The following is a 22,210-nucleotide window of genomic DNA, read 5'->3' on the forward strand; positions in this document are numbered from 1 at the left end:
CTTTTAATGAGTGCTGTTCCTGTCTGTGTTAGGTCGACACCTATGCAGATGGTCGAACTTGTTGGCCTGATGAGTTGCATAGCAAAATCTTCCCATGGTGTAGCACTGCAAGATACATCTCTTTCATGGGAAGAGAAACTGCAGAAGGATTTCCTAAAGGATCTCTCCACAGAGAGGGATTTGCTTTACCCTGCTGCTAATCCCATCATAAAGTCCCAAGCAGGGGAGCTGCACCTGAGCTGCTTACATGCTGAAGCCACTGCACACTGCTGTTTGACCATGCCAGCAGGTCCATACACAGGAATAGTGCAGTTGCTGAAATGGGACCATGGCTGGAAACCCTGCTCCATGGGTTCATTAAATACCCCTGTCCTGCAGTGCTGCTGTCCTGGGTGGGACATGGGAGTTTGGGGAGCCCCACTGTGCTCTCACTTCAGTGCTTGCAAGTGCAAAATAGCTTGAGCTTTTGCCTCAGCATGAACAAGTTAAAAAAAAATCAATTCTGCATGTCCTTTTTCCTAAATTATAACTATTTCAGCATGCACAGTTGTAGGCAACAGTAGCCTGGAGCTGGACCTTAGAGAGGAGAAATGACCCAGCGGGTCTGTTTGCCTGCAAATGGTGTCACTGACTGTGGCACGTGGCCATGTGTGCTAGGGAGAGTAGCACGCGTGGTGCCTTATTCTGGGATGTAATGCTCACTTCTTAGTTCACCCCGAGACTTAAAAAAAATGTATATAAGTATGTCTCTCTATATATCTGTCTTTTTTCTTTTTTTTTTTTTTTTAATTCCCATCCCAGGAAAACCTCTCTGAAATCTGAAAGACAGGCTTTGTGTTTTTGGCTTGACCATTTGTCTGTGGAGTGGGTGGTTGTGGAGCAGGGTGGGAGCTGGGGTGGAGTACCGCGTTTCTCCTGGGATTGCGCAGGCTTTGCAGCGTGACGGGGAGTGGGACGCAGAAAATGCTTTGGTTTTGTCTGTTTTAATTCCCAGTGCTAAGTCTAGGTGAAGTGCTGAAGGGGACATTTTGTCATGTAAAAAGGTGGAAAGTGGTGAGATTCATCTGTTGAAATGTAAGAGGGCTGTAGCAGTGTACCTGTGCAGTGATGCTGTTTTGGGGGTATCCTGGTCCAGGTAATGATGGTAGCATCTTTCTTGCAGGCCCAAACACAAAGATGGAGTGTCAGAAAATTATCAATTTCGGAAACCAGCTTCTTCGCCGGAAAAATGTGGACTGCACTCGAGAAGACAGTCGGCTGTCGCGATGCCTCAATACATTTGACTTAGTGGCTCTGGGTGTCGGCAGCACTTTGGGTGCAGGTGTCTACGTACTGGCTGGAGCCGTGGCACGGGAAAACGCAGGACCTGCCATCGTTATATCCTTCTTGATCGCCGCCTTGGCTTCAGTGCTGGCCGGACTCTGCTATGGAGAATTCGGTGCTCGAGTTCCTAAGACAGGATCAGCTTATCTCTACAGCTACGTGACCGTGGGCGAGCTGTGGGCCTTCATCACAGGGTGGAATTTAATCCTCTCCTATGTTATCGGTAAGTATGGTGGGTGCGCTGCGAGACCCTAGCTTTAGTCCAGGATGGCAGCCTAGTTTGAAAGATCGGCCTTGTTTGGGCGCCTGCATTAGTGTTACAGAATAGACGCTGCTCTCCTGCACTCACCGAGGATTTCAGGACTTGTCTGCAAGGTGTGTTGTTGGTAGCTCCCATCAGTCGGTGAGGTGAGCGGTGGGCTGAGGGTTTGTCCTGAAGCTGGATCATTGCTGCTGTGGCTTCCTCGGAATCTCCATGGCATCCCTTTGGCATCCTCTGGCTGCTGCACACTTGCCAGGGAGCAAAAGTGCGTGCCTTCTGCTGAGAAGGAAGTTGCTGACGGAAGGGTGCTCTTACACAGCAGCATCTGTACTCCCGGCTGATCACGGATTAATTCCTGGTCCCTTGGAAAACCTATCTAAAGTATCTGGAGGTCAGACTTTTATCTCGTGAATGGCTGCACGATTAAGTTTAGGGTGATCTGCAGGTTCAGAGTCTCTGAAATGTCCAAACCAAATCCCTTCTAAGCCCTTGACTCCCACTAGGAGAGGCCTTGCATTAAGCGCAGAGCATGCAGTGTAGTACAACACGGCCGATGCATTAAAGCTAAGCCACACATTCCTAATTAAGGATTTGTGTCTTTTCGAGCACGTTCTGGGCACGCTGCTTGTCATGATGCCTGTAATTAAGGCTGCGACCAACTTGCCAGTTGAGAGTGAAGACTTACTAGTTAAAATGAAACCTGATGTTATGCTAAATTATTAAAGGGAAGTTTTTTTTAAATGCATTTCATAGGATGTGTAACTGTTACCTTGGAGATTAGTTCCCATGGTACTGGGGAGGGTAAGATCATATCAAGAGCGATGCAGTGACATAGCAGTTGCTTGTCTGAGATGGTGCTGGCTCTGCGCTGTGTGCTACCTGAAACCTCTTCCTCCTTTTTTTTTTTTTTTTTTTAAAATAAGAAATGAGAGGATGAAAATGAGAGTCAATTAAACGCATCTCCTTAGGAAATCTGAGTCCTGGGGTTCTTTTATGAATCAGGTTCACTGCAAGGATGGGATAAAAATAGTTTTTAAAAAAACTGAGCATATAATTTCCTCTAGACTTCTAAAATGAATTCTGCTTAGGCTACACGTAGAAAAATTGAACAGACTTCATGGTGATTTATCTTCTCTTCCAGAATGATAATGATAGTTTCCTCCATGCTCCTCATCTAGTTAGTAATGTGGCCCTTCCCACCATGATACTGGACCACCAAAATGACTGACATAGCTGTGGGTGCTGTCCCAAAACCTGATTTTGCAAATGCACGATGAAAAGATTTACATACTGAACATTACATTCCCAGGATCTGGACTGAGGCTGGTATTTCTCAGAATTTTTTTTGTCCTCTCGTAATGGTTTTTGGGCCACTTCCTCAGTTTTTATTTCAGAGTTGGCTGCTCATTGTATTATCACAAGGCAGAAAATTCAATAAAAAATAAGTAGATATTATCCATGAATGTATTGAAACACAACTTTTACTTTTAATTCAGTCCTGTGACAAAAATGCATGTTTGCAACCAGCTTCCTCATAATTTAGAAGGAAGGGTGGCTAAGCAGGAAAAACAGCTGGGGGAGGATGTGAGCTATAGCAGGTTTCTCTTCTTTATCTTACCCAGCCTTTTTCCCCGTGTTAATTTCCCCTCTTATGAGTAAGGACAACTCACAGCAGCTTCGGGGTGTGGAGAAGAAAGATATGTTGGCAGGCACATGCTGCAGTTCAGAGCTGGGGGTCGAGAGGGGCAGAAAGCCAATTATTTTCTCTGTTGTGCTGCAGAAAATGCCAAGTAGTGCCACCGAAACCAGGTGGGGTGGTGGGAGCTTGCATCTGTAGGGGCTCGGCCAACTTGGTGTTTTCATGCTGAGGTTCTCAGATGTCTGTTCAGAAAGTATTGTGGGGGTGGAAAAAGAAATCCTGGGGTCCCGGGATGGATGGCCAGTAGCTTGTAATTAATTGAAGTGACTTTGCTTGTGGGAATACTAGTGTGGGGTCTTGGAGGTGGGTGATGAGCAAAAAGTGGGTGTGCAACTGATTGGTTGTGGTCTAGACAGAAGGAAGAAGGTGTCCAGGGCCAGGATCTGGTGTGGATTTTCTTCTGGGATGATGTGGGTTTGGGGAACCATGCTGGATTGTGGGAAGCGTTTCAGGAACTGGAAGCTAGTGGGAGCTGGTAATATGATGAGTAACAGCATCTCTGGCCAGTAGCTGCTGCTGGGGTTTCTTGGGGCATGTGGTGACCTCTTGGCCTGTGCCTGTTCCTGCAGTGAGCCCTGCACCTGGGCTGAGCAGCTCTCCTGGGAGCCATGTGCTGCAGGCAGGAGCCAGCTCGATCTGTTGAGGTTATGCTGACCCAGAACTAGTAAATCCTCCTGGATACAAGCCAAATGTCTTTGCACCGTGCTCTCTAGCAACAGTGAGGTATTGTCCAGGTGTCTGCAATGTTAGAAGAATGTCAGATTCCCACCACTCCCTCAAGGCTGTTGGTTACTGAGCGTTTGGGATAAATGGCTGATAGTTACATGGAACTGGCATCCAAGCAACTGGCATCTAATATAACAGTCTTGCATCAATATAACTGGCATCTAATATAAACGTGCAGGAGCGGGTTGTTCCTGTTCTAGAACATGAAATGTTGGAGCCAGGACAAAAAAAAAAGCACTAAAGAAATAGTCTCTTCCTTTGAATGGTGCCAAAGTTATACACAATAACGTCTGGAGTTTTTCAGGATTAAACTGATGGCACTGATGTCCCACCTCTTTAAAAACATTCACACTGTGCACTTTGCTGTCTCAGTGAACAGAAGAGTCTCCAAACAGGTCTGTTCTGCAGCTCATTTTAATACTGCAGCAAAGCTGGGTTGGGATGGTGTTTCCAGCTTTGCTGCAGGTGCTGCCCACCGCTGCTGCAGAGGCTTTGGCTGTGGGTGAGGACAGACCTTGGTTGACAGGATTGCAGGTGCCAGAGTCGGGACCTGAACACCCACCCGCAGGTGAGCGCGTCAGGACAAACTGTTCTAGGTAGAAGGCGGCCCTGACGGCATCCTCTGAGGAATTGCTCTGCAAACCAAAACCAAACCAACCTCTTTTTTAACTAGGTAATTATGTACAGTAGTAATTATATCATGCAATTAGATGCTGCTATATATAGTGTACTGGATAAGACGTCGGGAGTATAATGATAGCGACTTCAACGTAAGAGATGGAGAAGTTGGCTATTACCCAAACCTACTTATTTTACACAATGCTGTAACTGTCTCGTGGTAGCTCTTTGTTGTTACTATTTCAGTTCTCTGAAATGACTCTTCTGGCCCAGACAATGTCCCAGACTTGGTCATTGTGAGACCCCAGGTTTGGTCCTCAGGCCGGCAAGCTGTGCGTGGTTCGGTGCTCTTGGGAACTGCAGCAAACAGCGGCTCCGGAGGGGGAAGTCAAAGCACTGGCTGCAGGCAGGAGTCGTGCCGCTTGCTGGGATCATCACCAGCATCCTGCAATAGGCTGACTTACGCTCAGATTACCTGTAAATTATATCTGAATCTTCATCCTGCTCAGATGCTCTAGCACCAGAGATTGGAGCAGACCTGCATGTTGCTGGAGTGCAGAGCTTACAGAGCTGGATGGATGTTGTGGTCCAGGCTCTGGTGCTCCAGTGTCACGCTGCTGGAAGCTGGCTGGCTTCTGTAAGGTCCCTCTGCCTGGGCTGCAGTCACCCAGCTGGGGCTGCCAGGGATTTCTGCTGGTATGAGAAGAGGCTCAGACCTCTCTAGTAGAAATTACCAAGCTTGGGGGAAGTTCAGGCTGCTGGGGGCATAAGGATAAAGTCAGTCTAGACTCTATCTTAAGGCAAAGTCAAGATTTACTAGGAAGCCAAACCACTATAAGGACTTTTTTATCTTGTCAGCTGAGTAGAAGTCTGAGACCCACCACCTGTGTGTGTTACCATCAAAGCAGATGCCAGGCATGAATACAGGCTGCAGGCTGGATCTGCAGCGGAAAGGCTGCTCCCAGTACCCGGGAGACGGGTGCAAGGTTGCTTTGAGGCCCTTCATGGTGAAAAGCCATGCAAGGTGCCCCGTTCGGAACGTACACCAGCCATGAGGGATGATCTGCATTCTTTCTGTCCTCTGGCAGGAACCTCAAGCGTGGCCAGAGCCTGGAGCGCAACGTTTGATGAAATCATAGGCCAGCATATTGAAGAATTTTGTAAAAAATACATGACCATGGATGCTCCTGGAGTGTTAGCAAAATACCCAGACATCTTCGCTGTGGTGATAATCATCATCCTAACAGGTAAAATCTTGGAGGGGTTTGTGAATCTTGGACCTCCTTCTTTTGTAATTTCATTGTTGGCTTTTAGAATAGGCACAAATTCCTGATTTATTTTGGGCGACATATTAAAGATTCTTTCTTTGCTACAAGTGTTCGATTGACCTATATAGCTGCTGTGGAGTTAGCACAGGGCATAGCCTGTTTACAAGGTCCTTTACAAGAGGGGAGCATTCTCGATATTTTTTGAGCCACTTTTAAAACCTTCAATCAAATTTTATATAAGGAAGAAAAGAAAAGATGACTTGTTATCCTAAATCAGGTATGGAAGTTTAATCCTTCCCTCCCCAAATCCTATTACACAAAAATTTCATTCTATTGCTCTATCAGCCTTATTCCCCCTTTGATAATCTGCCAGTTTTCAATGCCTTGAGCCAGGAAAGTGAGGAAGAAAATACGAGACTTGGTACAGTAGTACATTTTGGTTTGTTTTTTTTTTTATATATATATGGGTTTCAGTTTGTAGCAGTGAATGAAAGACTCCAGAGAAATAAATGTCTGATACATAGTCAGGTCCTCTTTTTTTCAAAAACTGCCAAGGCGTTGATCAGAATTTGGAAAAGTTTTGAAAATTTGTAAAATTAAAATCCTTCTGAACTTCTACTTCTGCTCCAACTGGATCTTGCAAAGCATTGCCAAGCTTAGGCAAATTAAAAAAATTACACTTCTCATGTACCCCTCTGTGGTTTCCAGAACGCAGAAGCTGCAACGTCACCCCAACAAGGTTATCCAGACATTTCCCACTCTGATCAGGATGCTGGTCTCAGTGTGAGCTGTGCTTCTTAAGCAAGGGATGCTTTGGCATCTTGGTTTGCATTTGGATCTAGGACTATATTGAGGACTGCTGAAGTCAATAGCAGCTCTCTGTTTTCAGGACGACATCTGAATGGGAGAGAAGATTTTCCTTCATTTGTTCATTTGTATATAATAGGGATTGCTCTAGTTTCAACTTACAATCTGCTCTTTCACCTCAGATACAATTTGCAAAATTTAGGACTCATCATTTTAGCACTACCAAGATGTAAAATTATAAAGATTACCAATGGCTTTGTTCCCCTGCATGGAGCAAATTCCCTGGATTTTAATAAAAATGCAAACCATTCTTTTCTACAAAAAGCTGATGCATGAGCAGCTTTAGTCCCGAATGTAAGCACTACAAGTTTATTTCTGCTTGCACCGTCTTGAGTTTGATTTCTACAAGGTACCTTACAAGTTTTCCTGGGCAGCTAGTCGGTTTTATCAAACACTTGCCTATGTGGCTGTGTCAGCTTATTTCTTATTTTAAAAGAAGGAAAAGTGAGTGTACAGGGTGCTTCCCTCTCCTTGAAGTGCCTTGGAGTAGCAGTAAGGACACCCTGTTGTGCTTCTCTTCTCAGGCCCATGTGAAGTTTTTTATCTTCTCCCTCAGTCGCCTCCTTAGATCTGGGTTAAAGGTTTGGGTTCTTGAAAATCAGCCACCTGAAGAGCAAACACAAGTTACCAGAGCTTGTCGTTCTGAGAAGCCGAGCTATGCCCCAGCGAGATGGTGGTTGCAGACGTGTTCTTCTTCAGGTGGATGATCTTAAGACCACAGGCTGAAATCCTGCTCTTGCTGAACTCAGTGGTGAAGCTCCCACTGATTTAAATGGGAGCAGGATTGCCAAGATGCCACCTCCTTCTGTATCTTCAGCACTAGAACTAGCTGTCCTCTTGGATTCAGTCCCTGCTCATATTTTCCCCTTCTTCTAAGGAAAGTTGAATGTTGTTCATAACTTCTGCATGTGGCCAAGACCTCAAAGACAATGTTCCTTCATTAAAAACTACCTGGGGTGCTTTCTCCAGGTCTCTGAGTGGAGTTTGAGGCTGTGTCTAGGTGGCACAGTGCACTGCCACAAGGTGACCAGAGCTGGAGTTGCAAGCAGTGGAAGCAGCTTAGCTGTCTCAGCAAAGCACTTTACCAGGGGCACGTGCCAAATGGGCGTGCTGAGTGGGAAGCTGTGTCACGTCCCTCAGTAGTAATGTCTGGGCTGGAGTCCTCGTCCTCCTTCTGACTGAATCTATCCTGACCTACCTGAGCTACTTGGCTTTGTGGAGACATGAGGTGTGGTAAGTTGGGCAGAGCACAGCGTGAACAGAGCTGGGCTACCTCTACAAGCCCCCAGCGCCTGCTGCTGGTGGCGAAATACCTGACTGCCTATTTGCCATTTTTATCCCAGGGCTTTTAATCTTTGGCGTGAAGGAATCTGCCCTGGTGAACAAAGTGTTCACCTGCATCAACATCCTCGTCCTCGGCTTCGTTATGGTCTCCGGCTTTGTGAAAGGATCTGTTAAAAACTGGCAGCTGACTGAACAGGACATTTACAACACTAGTCACAGCATTTACGGAGACAAGTAGGTTCAATCTTTTATTCTCAGCTCTAAAATTGATGTATTTTCAATGGTAAATTTGTAGAGGGAGTTGTCCAGTGATTTAGAAAACCAGTGAATGGGATGGCTCTCTCCTTTGCCCAGCACCTTGCGGGGGAAAAAAAAAAGCTGGTTTCGGTGGGCATTTGCTGAAAGCAGGCTGTGCTGGTGGGCTGAAACTGATAGCAGGTAGGTTGTGTCAGCTTCGGCCATGCTGCAGAACTGACCATTTCCAGCCTCATGACCAATATGGCATCCAAATTTGAGAGAAAATAGCTTTTTAGGCAACCTACTATACCAGGCTGGCTCTGGTGCCTGTTTGAAGCTGTGACCAAATATAGCTCTGTAGTTTCTTTGGACATGTGGACAGTATCCTTGAGGCACTGTTGTACCTTTTGGAGACCTTGTCCCAAACACTCAGTAAAATGAAGGCAAGTTGCAGATTATTTTAATGCCTTGCAGCAAGCATATCATGAATCCGTTTTTAATGACATTTTGCTACTTGGCCAAAATTCCGTCTTCCTATACAAGATCAAAATTAAGGAGCTTACAAGGGTTGCGAGTGATACAGGCTGTTCCTTTTTGCTTGAGACTGTACAACACAGAATGCGGGCCTTTAAATATCTCCATGTACATCAAGTCAGTCCTGGCCTGCTGTCTAAACCCTTTATGCTGGCCTGCAAGGAAGCACAGTTTGGCAGAAACTGCAGAGATTCATAAATGTTGCATGGGTCAAGTTTAGCTTGTGTACAAGCCGCTTATTAAGCCTCTTCGCAAAATTCAGCCTGCTGTGAACAAATTGCTTCCTATAGGAAAAGTCCCCCCTCCTTCCCTACTGCTATTCCCATGCAAGGAGCAATTAGTGCAATTGCTTGAAAGTGTAACTGTAGCTCTTTGACCTGTAGCACTGACTATTTTTGTAAAATCTGTCTGGGGTTTACTTTACTATATCATTATTTCCAGAGTAATTCACATTTGGGTTGTGCTATTTCTGCAAATAACAGGCCAGTTTTCATCTAAGTCTCAACACAGCTTCTATGAGAGAGTTGAGATGCTAATAAGACTTGCAGATTTGGGATTTTAATTTAATTTAGTTGCCTTAATTCATCTTTACAAAGGCTTTTCCCTGAAAAAGTGACCTAGGTCACTTGAACTGAAGGGTATGTTATACATGACTCAACACAGGCACTTGGATCTGGGGTCCTGATCCAGAGTGCACTGGGATCAGTAGGTGTCTGTTGACTTTAATGAACTTTGGATGAGGCTCAGCAAAGCATTTGGTGCATCAGGGATGCAGGCTCCTCTCCTCCCCCAGGGTCGCAAGCACAGTTTAGATACAAGCTCAGCACAGGGAATTTTGAAGTTGAGAATGGAAGATTGTGTGGGTTTTGGTCATGGCACCCTGCATTGCACTCTGATGTCTGCTCACCTACACTTTATCTTAGTCCTTCTTAGGTGAAAAGTGGATGGCTTACATTTTTCTCAACCTTCAGTTTTCAGAATTGCATGTTGTGCTTTTTCAAAAGCTTGTGTGTAAATGAATATGCGTATTTACACACATGCACTAATAGTGGGAGGGGAATTTTATTATTCATGTTATTTTCTCCCTGTCTTAGCCAAGACATTTTTATCTGCCCAAAAAACAGGTGGTGGAAACAAACCACGATCCATTTTTATTCTGAGCATTCCCCAGGCTGTTGCAGGCCAGTCCAAAGCTCAGCAAGGCTTAGAATTTTTGCCTGGTATTTGTATGCTAGTGTGTGAAAGGGAGAGCATGTTCCTTTGAACTCCAGCTTTGGATTTTGTTATTAGCTGTATGAATGGTTTAGTTACTTCTGCCTAGGCAGGATGACTTCTAACCCAGTGCCATGCCTTTTAGTCAAACACAGGAAGAAAAGCTCTATGGTGTTGGAGGGTTTATGCCTTATGGATGGAAAGGAGTCCTCTCAGGGGCAGCCACGTGTTTTTATGCTTTTGTGGGATTTGACTGTATTGCTACTACAGGTAAGAGGGAAGATGTCTTCATTCCACTTATGAACCTGGTTGCTGGTAGATTGGCTTTCAGTAATGTTGCACAGCACAGATAATGACTAATTTGGGGTACTGCATTCATCATCCCACTGATCCTTCAGCCCAAAATATACTTTTGGCTCAGCTGCTTCTAATACTCAAAGTGCTGAGTATGTCCAAGTCCCTGGGTGCTTGAGTGTTGAATTCTAGCTGCTGTGGCAGGCACCTAGACCCTATAACCCACTAAATGAGCTTTCTCCCTTCTTTACCTGCAGGACCCAGTCCCATAGTTGGTCACTGATGACACTAACCAGGTCAGACTCCACAGAAAACACAGCCAGCTTTACTAATTAGGCAAACAGGAAAGGCCCGGGTTCAGATGCTTTGTATGACTGGTGAAGTTTGAACCTCTAACTCCAGACGATGCTTTGATCAACAGGTTATTCTGGATTAGGGTTCTTCAGTGCCTTCAGCTGAAGGTGCTCCACTGGCTTGGAGTATTTAAAGAGCCAAAGAAGGATGGAGTCTCTGGGGAGTCATCTGCAGCCTAAAACTGTGCCTCAAAATAAGGGAGAGTTTTTATCTCCAAAGATTCAGAGATCTCCTCCTGGGAGAGAAACTATCAGCATTTTCATATTTCTCCGGGCTAAGAAGGATCTCAGTTCCCTGCAGAGAAGAAAGATTATCCTTAATTTCACATTTGGCAAGAACTGAGTTGCTTCAGAGCTGGAGCAGAGGGAGGAGGAGATCATCACAAAGACAGATAAAGCAGTACTGCCACTTGTTACAAGGAGTTTGATAAGTGCTGGCTCCATTATGCCAGCCAGCTGTAGGGCCTCTCCTTGGAGGAGAAACATGTAAACCTTTGACTTATAGGTACATGAGTCTCTGCTTATCGGTTCATCCTTCTGACATGCCAAACCTCAGGAGCTGTTGCTTTCAGAGAAGAGCAGCTCTGGAGGACAGGGAAGGCTCAAAGCTGTTTTTTAATTAATCAGTGCCTGAATTTTGAGTATTTTTTTATTTTACACATTTGTCCCAACTTGGTTGTAGAACATTTTCTATAAAAACTAGAGAGAGTCCTTTTTTTAAGAGGGATTTTCAAAGATCTGTATGATTTACGCGTGCTGTGCGAAGTCTGCTTTTCCCTGGAATTGGGCACCTATGGTGCTATGTTCACTGTGTAGTAGTGCCAGTGGAGATGCTAACTGAAATGGTCACCCAAAGGTTTGACCCACAACTGCACAATAATTGCTTGTCCCATCATTTGTGATCATTGAACTCTTGTTGGGGCTGCACCATCAGTTGGATAGCAGGAGTAACTGGAGGTAAAAATAATCCTTTTTGGGCAAAGGTCTATTTTTAATCCAGATTGTTTCTGTGCCTGAGTTTACAAGACCGCCACAAATGTTTGTCAGAAGGAGTGACAGGAGCAGCAGAAGTGGAAGCAAACAGGCTGTGGTATGCCAAGTGGATTGAGCAGGCCATCAGCAGCGTCATGATCAAACAGCTCCTCACCGCCCACGAAGCCTTTGAAAGCCCCAGCCAGCATGCCCTAGGTTGGGATAAAGTTCTTGCTCATCATTTAGCTGATATTTCAATTTCTTTCTTATAGGCGAGGAGGTAAAAAACCCTCAGAAGGCCATTCCTATTGGCATCGTGGCATCTCTGCTCATCTGCTTCGTGGCTTATTTTGGCGTGTCAGCTGCCCTTACGCTCATGATGCCTTACTACCAGCTGGATACCAATAGCCCTTTACCCAATGCCTTTAAATATGTGGGTTGGGATGGAGCCAATTACGCAGTGGCTGTCGGTTCCTTGTGCGCGCTTTCTACGAGGTGAGACACTGCTCTTCCTTTGTGTATCTCTCAAGGCAAACATGTGTCTCCAGCTACTTTAAAAAATGGTGCATGCCAGGGCTTTACCTTCACTGTGTTCCCCTGGGTCAAAGGAGCAGAGACCAGGGATGAAATTCAGGGCTATTGACTTCAAAAGGACCAGGAGTTCACCCTGTGATGGATTTCAGAGATGCACATGACCAGTATCACTTCAGAAGCTCCCGTCTTAGCAGCAGACACAGAAGCTGAAGTGAATGAAGGCCACCTGTTCTGTGTTTGTACTGCCATAAACTTGCTTTCATTTGTGTGCCTGTGCTCAGCAGGAGGTGATATAAGTAGATTATTTCCCCCTTCTCTGTCCTTAGTCTCCTTGGCTCCATGTTTCCAATGCCTCGAATAATTTATGCAATGGCAGAAGATGGACTTCTCTTTAAATTTTTGGCTAAAGTCAACGAGAAGAGAAAAACTCCAATAATTGCAACAGTGACATCAGGGGCTGTTGCAGGTAAGATCCAAAGACTTACACAAATGCGTGGAAAGGAGACATAAGCTCATCCTAGGGGCAGATTAAGTCTGCCTGACTCTAGCCCACTTATTAATCGGATGTATTGCACAGCATGACTTCCCTTCCAGGGCATGCCCTGGAGAGGCTGGGTGAGCATGAATAGCTCGCTGTGTGCCTGTCACTCTTTCTCAGAGCTCATTGCTGACATCCTGTCTCATGCCAAAAATTGCCTTCATCTGCTCCCTGGGTGCTCTGCCGGCCTTAAAAATAATTAACCCCCTGCAAGGTGGCAGCCAGTGATGCCCCAGCATCCTTGTGGCTGTTGGCCTGTCTTGGCTGAAGACCCCGCACCGCTTGTGGGTAGCAGCGCGGCAGAAGACACCAGAGCAGCTGCAGACAGGCAGATGGCCCCTGTGGCTCAGGCATTTGTTAATCTGTTAGTCACAGCTGGCAGCTGACCTGTTCTCCCCTTCCCTCTCCCACCCCCCAGGAGTATGGCGATTAAACCTCTCAGACAGCAAGGACAAGCGGCTTACCCTCTTCTCGCAGCCACCCCATTCCTCGCGATGCCTAGCAAAGAGGAGAGCCTTTCTGCTTCCTCTTTACCTTCTGCTGCAAATGCAGGATGAGCTGTCGGTACAAGAATGTGCCATGTTTGGTGGGGAGTTGCTGCCGGACTGCCGCTGTGGGCTCTGAGCTCCTGTGAAAGGGCTCAGCTGCTGCTGCTGGGACCTGCAGAGCCTCCTCACAGCTGCTTCTCTTACACTTCCTCTTCAGGTGGCCTTGGGCCCAGACTGGGAAAAAAAGAGACAGATAAAGTAAAAAAATGTACTTTGCAGTCCCTTCAGGTCTCCTCAGGATGGTCTGTAGCGCCTAGGACCAAAGCAGACATGAAACTGCAAGGGCTGCACTTGCCAGCGGAGCTTGAAGGTTGGGCTGGTTGTAGGGCTCCAGGTGGTGTATTTGAGGACAGACTGGGCCAGGCTCAGCTCTGAGATCCCTGTGCTCTCATACAGCTGGTGGCATCGCCTGAATGTCTGACTATGGCGCCTGTCCTCTGCTTACTTGCTTCACCTTCTGAAGGCCTTTACACAAAGGCCTGTACAACCAGGGGTTGCCTGGTGAGGGTGTGTAAGCAGGGTAATCCCTAAGGGATGGCCGTCTATACCTTTTTCTGGAAACCCCCATGACGAGGCATGCTAACTCAAGATGTGCTCCTTGATGCTTTGTCCCATTGTGTGCACAAGCCTAGTTTTGCCCCAGTTGAGCCAAGACACCAGAGTGAGGTGCTGCCCACCCTCCATGCCCTCTAGCTACTTCCAGGAGATAACTGTGGCCTTAGGGGTGCTGCGGCTGTGCTGGGGGACTCTGGCAACAAGGCTATGGCTTAAACCCCTGTTCATTGCTGGTAGTTGGGTTAACATACCCATGTAAGACAGAACAGGCTGGTGTTTGCTGTAGTAAATGGTTCCTCTGGTTCCAGCTAGTGAAGGACAGCCGGTGAGGCTTGGCATATTCACGCACCGCGTCCTACTTCTCCCCACCTCAGGACAGCTCGAGTTCCCCTGCCAAGTCCTGAGCAACAGTTAAATGTGTGCTGTGTTGTCGTTAACACTTCTGAGATGTGCATGTTCTGCCATGTTACTGATTTTTCTTCCCTCTCTCACCTTCCTCTCCTCCTACAGCTGTTATGGCCTTCCTCTTCGACTTGAAAGACCTTGTGGATCTCATGTCCATCGGGACCCTCCTGGCTTACTCCTTGGTGGCTGCCTGCGTGTTGGTACTGAGGTATGGATGTAGAAACAGCCTCTCTTGTACCACATAGACAGAAATCCACACAGCTATCGGATGCCTTCATAGTTTCCATAAGCCCAGTAAAATCATGAACAACTCCAGCTATAAGCATGTGAAGAACTTATTTCTTTAAGCTCATGGGGGACTGTGCTAGTTGGATCTGCAAGGGGGTCCTCTGAACTTGGTTAACCCTTAGTCTGTGCCACTCGTGCTGCAGTCAACCCTGAATGCCCTGGGAGATTATATGCCAAAGGGTATGGATGAGAGATGGGTGGTCCTGGATGTCTGCGTTGTCATCACTCTTGTTCTCACTGGGGATACAGTTTCAGGTTGTCTTTACTTTTGAAAGAGCATTCAAGATAAAGTGTAGCAGCAGCAAAAAAGCTGAGCATGCATTTGCAGGATCAGTGCCATAGTGCGCATGTCTTTTAGAAGTGCTGAGCTCCCATAGCTTCCCTAACCTAAGCTGAAAATTGAGTATCTCCATTGCTTGGCACCTCATGGACAACAGGACTCTACCCATGAGGACTGTGCTTTGAAGAGCATGTTACTGAAAAATAACTTTATGTGTTCGATTACTTATTCAGAGTCTGGTGGAGGCTTTTTACAAACTTGCTGCAAATGCATTGAACTAAGAATTGTCTTGTAGCAGGTTAAAGGCCAACACTGTACTATAACACCGTTGCTTTGTGCCTGTGCTGTCCACTCTGCCCCTTTGAAAATTCTTGCTGATTTTCCTTGCTCTTCGTACTTTTCCTCTGATTTCCCAGGCCTCTCTTCCCCATACAGCTGGAAATGACTTCTTAATTTGTTTCTGCAAGCTGCTGTACCTATCGTGTGGCATTTTCCCTGTTGTAGGGATTTGCCTGTCTCATAGCAGCCTGGGCAGCTGATTTGGCTGCCCCGCTGGCTGCCCAATGAAGTAGCAGCTGGATCGTTTTCAAAGCTGTAAGTTCCCACCACTAATACCCTGCTGTGGCCAGCCCCAAGGATTTCACTGCATTTCTCAATTTGCAGTTTCACACATGCCCTTGTTGCGAACACATGCCCACAGAGCAATTTTAACGTGTCTTTCAAAATGGCCCTTTCCTTTAGTCAGGCTTGTGGCTGAGAGTCATGAGCCAAACCTTCTGTGAAAGAGACCTGAGGAAGACTGTTTTTTCTTTATGGATCCACATGGTTCATCAGGACTCCATTGAATGAGATGCTGTTCACACACACAACAAAAAAATTACCATTCTTCATTTACTCCTTCCTTCCCTATGTGGCAGGAGACAAGCCTGCAGAAGAGACTGGGATGGAGAAGGATGGGGCACCAGGAATGTCACCGTGGGGTGCGATCAGCAGCTGCCAGGGTGCGATATCTGCTGAGTTGCTAGCTCAGCCACCTCCTGCCAAAACACAAGAGCTGAACTGCCACAGATAAACAGACAGCCTGGTTATGACCGTCTGTCTGTCCCCACGCTGCTTCCTTCTCCAGTCCTCACTGCTATCACCGGATGGTGTTTTGGTGACAAAGGTGATAGGGCTTATGAAAGAGAGCACTGTCCAGTTTAAAACACTTGACATTACAACCAAGCTGTAGGTGATAATAGCTGACCATATTTGCTTATGTCATGATGATGTTATTCCTCGAATTTCCACCTGAAGCAGAAGGGTGTAGACATTATGTGTGCCTATTCTGGTGCTATAACGATCTGGGACACAGCCACGACTATCTGTCTGGCTTTTAAAGGAACAGTACCCTGTGCCAAACCAATATGCTCTTTGTTTCATTTCCCATTTCCTAGGTATCAGCCAGAACAGCCTAATTTGGCATACCAAATGGCTAGGACAACAGAGGAGACTGACAACAATGAGTCTGTGAGCACCAGTGAGTCGCAGGCTGGATTTCTGCCAGAGGAAGAGGAGAAGTGTTCCCTCAAAGCCATACTGTGTCCCCCAAATTCAGACCCTTCCAAATTCTCTGGCTCGGTGGTGAACGTCTCAACCTTCATCATTGGTAAGCACTGGGCAGTGAGCCAGCTGGTAGGTCCCTGTACTGACCATGGTGGGAAAGCTCACCTCCTGGCTGTAATTCTGATGGCTCTTGTAATGGCAAAAATAACTGAACATCTACAGATTAAATTTATGATTTAAAAAGACATCCACAGATGGGGTTTGTGCAGGTGCATAGGGGGAAGGGCATATCTCTTACAGTTAGCTTTTTCATGTATTGCTGTTCTGTTTGCTGAGCTTTCAGTTTCTGCTTTGCGTGCTTGTGGTTTTGGGTTTTTTTTTTCCTGTTCCTAAAAAAAGAATCAGCAGGCTTTTGGTGTCTGTTCACAGGTTTCCTTATCGTGGGTAGCTGTATCCTGACTGCCCTTGAGCCAAGCATTCTTATAAAGGCTGTATGGATTATTGCTGCCATCCTTGTTCTCCTTGTCAGCTTTGTTATATGGAAACAGCCTGAAAGCAAAACCAAGCTCTCCTTTAAGGTGAGTGTCCTGGGAGGTGTAGCTAGAAAAGAGCTGTCTGGGAGGTGGTTGGAGGAGGATGTGCATGTTGGCCTGTATCAGAAGGGATATGCAAAGAATGTAGGCATGATGTGAACTTTTCTATGCAGGGCTGCCAACAGAGCTGATGGTTTGAGCTCTCCAGCTAGTGTGGCTGTAACCTCTCATAGACTGTGCTCATTGCATGAAGGGATGTCCTACCAGAGCCAAGCTCAGCCTCCGAGTGTGATTTCCTCTTGGCATCTACAAATGTCAGTGTAGCTGCTTTGCTGCGAAGTGCAGCACGGCAGAAGAAGTGTTGCGGCAGGACTGCTGCCCAGCAGTGCCCTGTGGGCAGAAGCAAATTTGGCACAGAAATTGGGGCTGAAGGGGGGTTAGCTGAGAGATTGGAGGAGGGAATCGGGAGGAGAAGCCACATGGTCAGATCAGAGGCGACAATAGAGGACTTGGAAAGAAATGTAAATGGTGCTGGAGTCTGGGAGAGGCTGGGAGGGCAGAACCTGGTGCAGAGATGTGGTCAGATCATGATACAGAAGGAGAGAGAACCCAAGAAGCAAGCTTGTATGTGAGGATCAAAGGAGTACTCACTAAAAGGCTCTAAGAAGGTGCACTTCCATGTCCTGCTTAGTCCCCATGGAGACTAAGGGGTGACCATTCTCTCTTTAACAGCCTTAAGTATGAAGAACTCTGTCATTTTCCTGCCCTGTCCAAGCACACCGTCCTTTCTATATTAAACAAACACTGGGATATTTTTTTCTGCAGTATAATCCTGCAAGTCATGTTTTATCATTTTTGATTTCAGGCTATTTCCCCAATTTACTAAATTAGCTTTGGATTCTAATCCCATTCCCCAAACTGCTCTCATTTTCATTGCTCTTCAATTACAGTTTTTCAGTAAATTCTCTGTTATTAATAACTTAATCGAACCAGAGTTGCCCAGAGTAGTGTTTGCAGCTCATCCTGGGGTTATGGTCCCAGAAGTGAAAACAGAAATGTCCAGGAGCAGAAAATGTAGGAATTGTCATCTAGACTGTATTTTCTGAACTTGTTTCTGAGGAGATCTCTTTGCCTTACAATCGGGATGTTTCACTTTCTTTTTTTTTCCCCTCAGCTGCTACCCTGTCCAAGGGAAAAAAAATTAGACCTGTCACTGCTAAATCTGTAATGGCTGTTTCTCATCTCCTTGTTGCCTTTTAGACATTTACAACCTGGCTGTCTAGTGATTTTTCTCCAAAGTCTCTCTGGGAATCCAAGGCAGACTGGTTTGTTCTCCAGTTGTTTTTCTGTATTTCTTTTTAATAGGTAATTTGTCTTCCTTCTCCAGTCTTTAGAGACCTTACCGGTCTACCAAAGGCTCTCAGAGATGCCTATTAGTAGTTCAGAGATCACTTCTGCAATCTCTTGGGTACATAACTCACCCACCTAGGGAAATTTCATTCGTCCCTACTGACTTGACAAAGCCTAATTTAGAAAAATATTCTTCTTCCCGTTTCTAATTTGTGTGCCCATCCCATTTCTCTAATAATGTGAACAGCTGTTCACCATACATATTTTTTTTTGTGAAGCCTAATCAAGAAAGGCCCACAACATTTCAGCCTGTTTCTTTTTTAAATCTCCTTTTTCTTAAGGAGTGAAGTTCACTTTCCTCCTGGTTTCACCATATTCACAAATCTTTCTGTTGTTACAATTTGTCCTTTCTGATTTTGTCTTTACATGCCTGTGCTATTTCTTTATATCCTGATTTTTGCATTTTGGCTTTAGTGTCTCATTCTTCTTTGTACCACAGATCACTAAGGCATTCTTGGTACAGCTGCACTTGTCTCTTACAATATTTCCTGTTTTTCTTCTGCTCTGGGTTAATTTGCTCTGTATTGCTTAATTACCTTGGTACTTGCTGGATGAAGTTCTTCAGGTTCCCTCCTCTGACATTCCCCTCCTGGTCTTCAGTAGAATCCTGTCATGATGGAGTCCTTGGTTTTCCTCTTCTCTCCTTCCCCCACAAGTATTTAGTATTGCTGCTAAACTTTGCCTCTTGCCTCCTTCCAGACCACAAAACAAGGACAACCATTCATAACACAGGTGAACAACAACATTCACATCCCTCTCCCATGGTGGACTGATGTCCTGCATTTTGGTCTAACCTTGCCTTTTCTTAGATCTATCAGCTGAAGAGTTGGTAACAGCCATCACCTCCTGTTTACGAGGGATGTGATGTTCTTTCCTGCCCATTGATCTACCCTGTGGGGGTAATGTATCCCTTTTTCTTTTTCAGGTACCTCTTTTGCCCCTCCTTCCTGTTGTGAGTATTTTTGTGAATGTTTACCTCATGATGCAGCTAGACCTAGGCACATGGATACGGTTTGCAGTCTGGATGCTCATAGGTGAGTTTGTGAGAGTAAAAAATGCAACGTTCAAAGTTACTACATTTTGTTAACCATAAATTTACTGTAGTATTCCAGTGAGGGGTTCTGCACTCTCATCCTGGGGCAATGTCGGTGACTTAACTTGAAGCCATTTAGGCAGTGTGTCTCAAGCCTTGTTTTGTTTTTTTCTCAAGCCTTGAAGCGTTCATTGGGACAAAACATCAACCTATGAACCATCTTACAGGTCTTGTTGCCAACAAGAAACCATACGATGTTTCTTGTTGTCTGGCCTTGAACTGCAGGTCCCGGTGGCGGGGCGTGTGATTCTGAAGGAAGGCTGAGGAGCTGAAGGAGCTGAGCTCCGTCCCAAGGTGCTCCCAGTAGCCATGCAAAGGAGGCTGTATTGCCCGAAATGCCCAGGGAATTTGATACAATAAAAATGACAAGTGTGTAAGAAAGATGAGCATCAAGTGTGGATGTATTTTACTGGGATGGATGCAGTAGGCACAGAAATGGAGAGAGAAAGCTCTGAAGCAGAATGGACTCACTGAAGAGCATGAGAGGTTTATTCTAATCAGCTCCCTGTTTGGGGCTGGGACAGATTGTCTTTTAAAGACTGGTGCCTGTGTCAGTTTTTTTTTCTAAGGAAGGCAGTGGCTGCCCGCAAGAAGCTGGTCATCAGGATGGCTGGATTTACCCTGGTGTAATCTGTGTCAGTGAGTGTGAGTAGTGGTTTCTGTTTCCTTTATGGAGCTAACGGTGCCTTCTCCCCTTGCCTTCCACAGGCTTTATCATCTACTTTACCTATGGAATATGGCACAGCGTGGAAGCCACCTATGCGGCCGCAGCAGACACAGAGAGGAACACGGACGCTGGTTCTGACAGCTGTAAATGACTGCGTTTGGCTTACGGGCAACTGGGGAATGGCTGCAGTGAAGGAAGATTTGTGGTGGGGATCCTGAACCAGGTTACATCTGGTCAATCAGTAATGCAGGAACAAAGAAGCATAATGCGGGACTCCCCAGCTCTGTCGCTGCAGCTTGCAGTTTGCTTAGTAGCACAGTTAAAAGGGATCACAAGGAAAAAAGCCACATCTCTGGCATACTCCCGGCGACACTGTCAGCTAATCTGGGACTACACACTTCCCTTCCTCCCTCTCCTGTTGTTTTTTTTTTTTTTTCCAGTCTGTAGAAAGAAAACTGCTTCTGTGTGCCAGTTAACCTTAAATGCTGCTATGAAACCAGGCCTCTCAAAGGTCTTTCTTTCAGTAGCTCCGGGAATTACCTCCCCACAGATACTCTACCTGATGATACACAGAGCAGATTTTGCAGTGCTACTGTCAGGCTTAGACCAGATCCATCCTTCACCCGATGTGAGCTGTACCCCACGCGTACGCACAAAAAAAGGCTCTCTCCAAACACCAGCTTTCACCTGGTTAAGAAAGCACCTGCAAGACTTGCATTCTTTAAAGTATCAGGTCTCATAGTTTTTGTTATATTTAACTTTTTTTTAACTACATACTCATACGCTTTAAAGCACACCGCTGCTGTGAAATGTTGGGAGGGTTTGTGGTCGCTGGTTGTTGGGTGAATGGTCGTTTGCCAGTGTGCAGGTAACGCCAGCAGATGTTTCTGCTCAGCAGAGGGATTGCCAGGTTTAGCCATAAAACTGTTCGGTGCAAGTACTTGAATGGCTTGAAAAGAACGGGTGTCTCCAAAGAGCCGTCCTACCTCTTCGCCTCGGAAATCACCAGCGGTGTGGCTGCAGTGGTGAGGTGGCTAGCAGAAGTGAGCCCAGCTCTGACGGCAAGTGAGGCCCTATTTTCCTCTCCCTGCATCAGTTTCGTGTGCTGGCCGCGTAGCATTAGCAAAGGATTTGGCTGTGAGACTTTGGTTTGGCATCAGCGTGTGGAGCGCATTTCTGCCCAGGGAAGGAGAGGCAGAGGAAGATCCTCAGGGGCTTGAACTTCAGCCGTGAGCAGTGCCAGGTGTCTGCCCCCTGCCCAGGGGAGGGCCGTGGGCGTGTGCAGGGGCTCCTCAGTCCCAGTGGTCCCAGTAAAGCGTGCAGCTCAGAAAACACCACTAAGCTTTATGGTCTGGCTTGCTGAGAGGAGCTTTCCCTTTGGGGCTGGAGATCATCTCCAGAGCCTGGCCATCGTGAAAGGTGGGAGGTTTGGAGTTGAGACCAGGGTCTGTGTTTGGTTGGCAACTGCAGGTGGAGCCTTGGTTTTGCTCTGAGATGATTTTATTTTTTCTAAATTCTCTCTTCCCCAGCCAAATTCACTATCCTAAAAAAGTCTTGTTAAAGCATCAGGAAGGTGGGCCATGCCCATGTATGCCACTGATCTAAATTAATGCTTCAGTTTATACTGAAAAACAAATCACAGAATCATGGAGTGGTTTGGGTTGGAAGGGACCTTTGAAGATCATCTAGTCCAGCCTCCCTGCCACGGGCAGGGACATCTTTTACTAGACCATGTTGCTCAAAGCCCTATCCAGCCTGACCTCAAACACTTCCAGGGATGGGGCATCTGAAATAGATAATGCAGAAATCCTTCTCCTGACCTGAGTGGATGCTGTCCTAGGTGTCCTCCACACTACTGCCTCTGAGTATCAGACAATCTTTAATCTCTTTATCAGCATGGCTCTCGCTGATGAAGGGACGGGCTCTTGTCCCCATTGTTCAGATGTAGAACTGAAGAACAGACCCCTGCATGACTTGACTGGGGTCTCACCAGGCACCTGGTGCAGCAGAAAGGGAAACCAGGCTATCATCTCTCAAGTTACATGGCTGGACCATGGACCAAATCTCGCAGGTTTCCAAGAGAGACTTTATAGCCTTTCTGCCCACTGAGGAGTTTTAATCTTGGCCTCCTGGTACACTGGGAGGTTCTTCTTGCCAGGGTTGAA

At 46.3% G+C, this 22,210-nt stretch overlaps 1 protein-coding gene across 1 annotated transcript; it reads left to right on the plus strand.

The window, feature by feature from the left end:
- Positions 1–201: 201 nt before the first annotated feature.
- SLC7A1 (solute carrier family 7 member 1) lies at positions 202–20,947 on the plus strand. Its single transcript, XM_082007087.1, has 11 exons — positions 202–1,546; positions 5,717–5,875; positions 8,107–8,281; positions 10,176–10,300; positions 11,922–12,144; positions 12,510–12,649; positions 14,335–14,437; positions 16,234–16,445; positions 16,772–16,920; positions 19,211–19,319; positions 20,087–20,947. Exons 1-11 carry the CDS (start codon positions 1,108–1,110, stop codon positions 20,194–20,196), a joined length of 1,944 nt encoding a protein of 647 aa, XP_081863213.1. The 5' UTR covers positions 202–1,107; the 3' UTR covers positions 20,197–20,947.
- The last annotated feature ends 1,263 nt before the right edge of the window (positions 20,948–22,210 follow it).

This window comes from Phaethon aethereus (genome assembly GCF_964289735.1).
Source record: "Phaethon aethereus genome assembly, chromosome: 1".
In the NCBI taxonomy this organism is placed as follows: Eukaryota; Metazoa; Chordata; class Aves; order Phaethontiformes; family Phaethontidae; genus Phaethon; species Phaethon aethereus.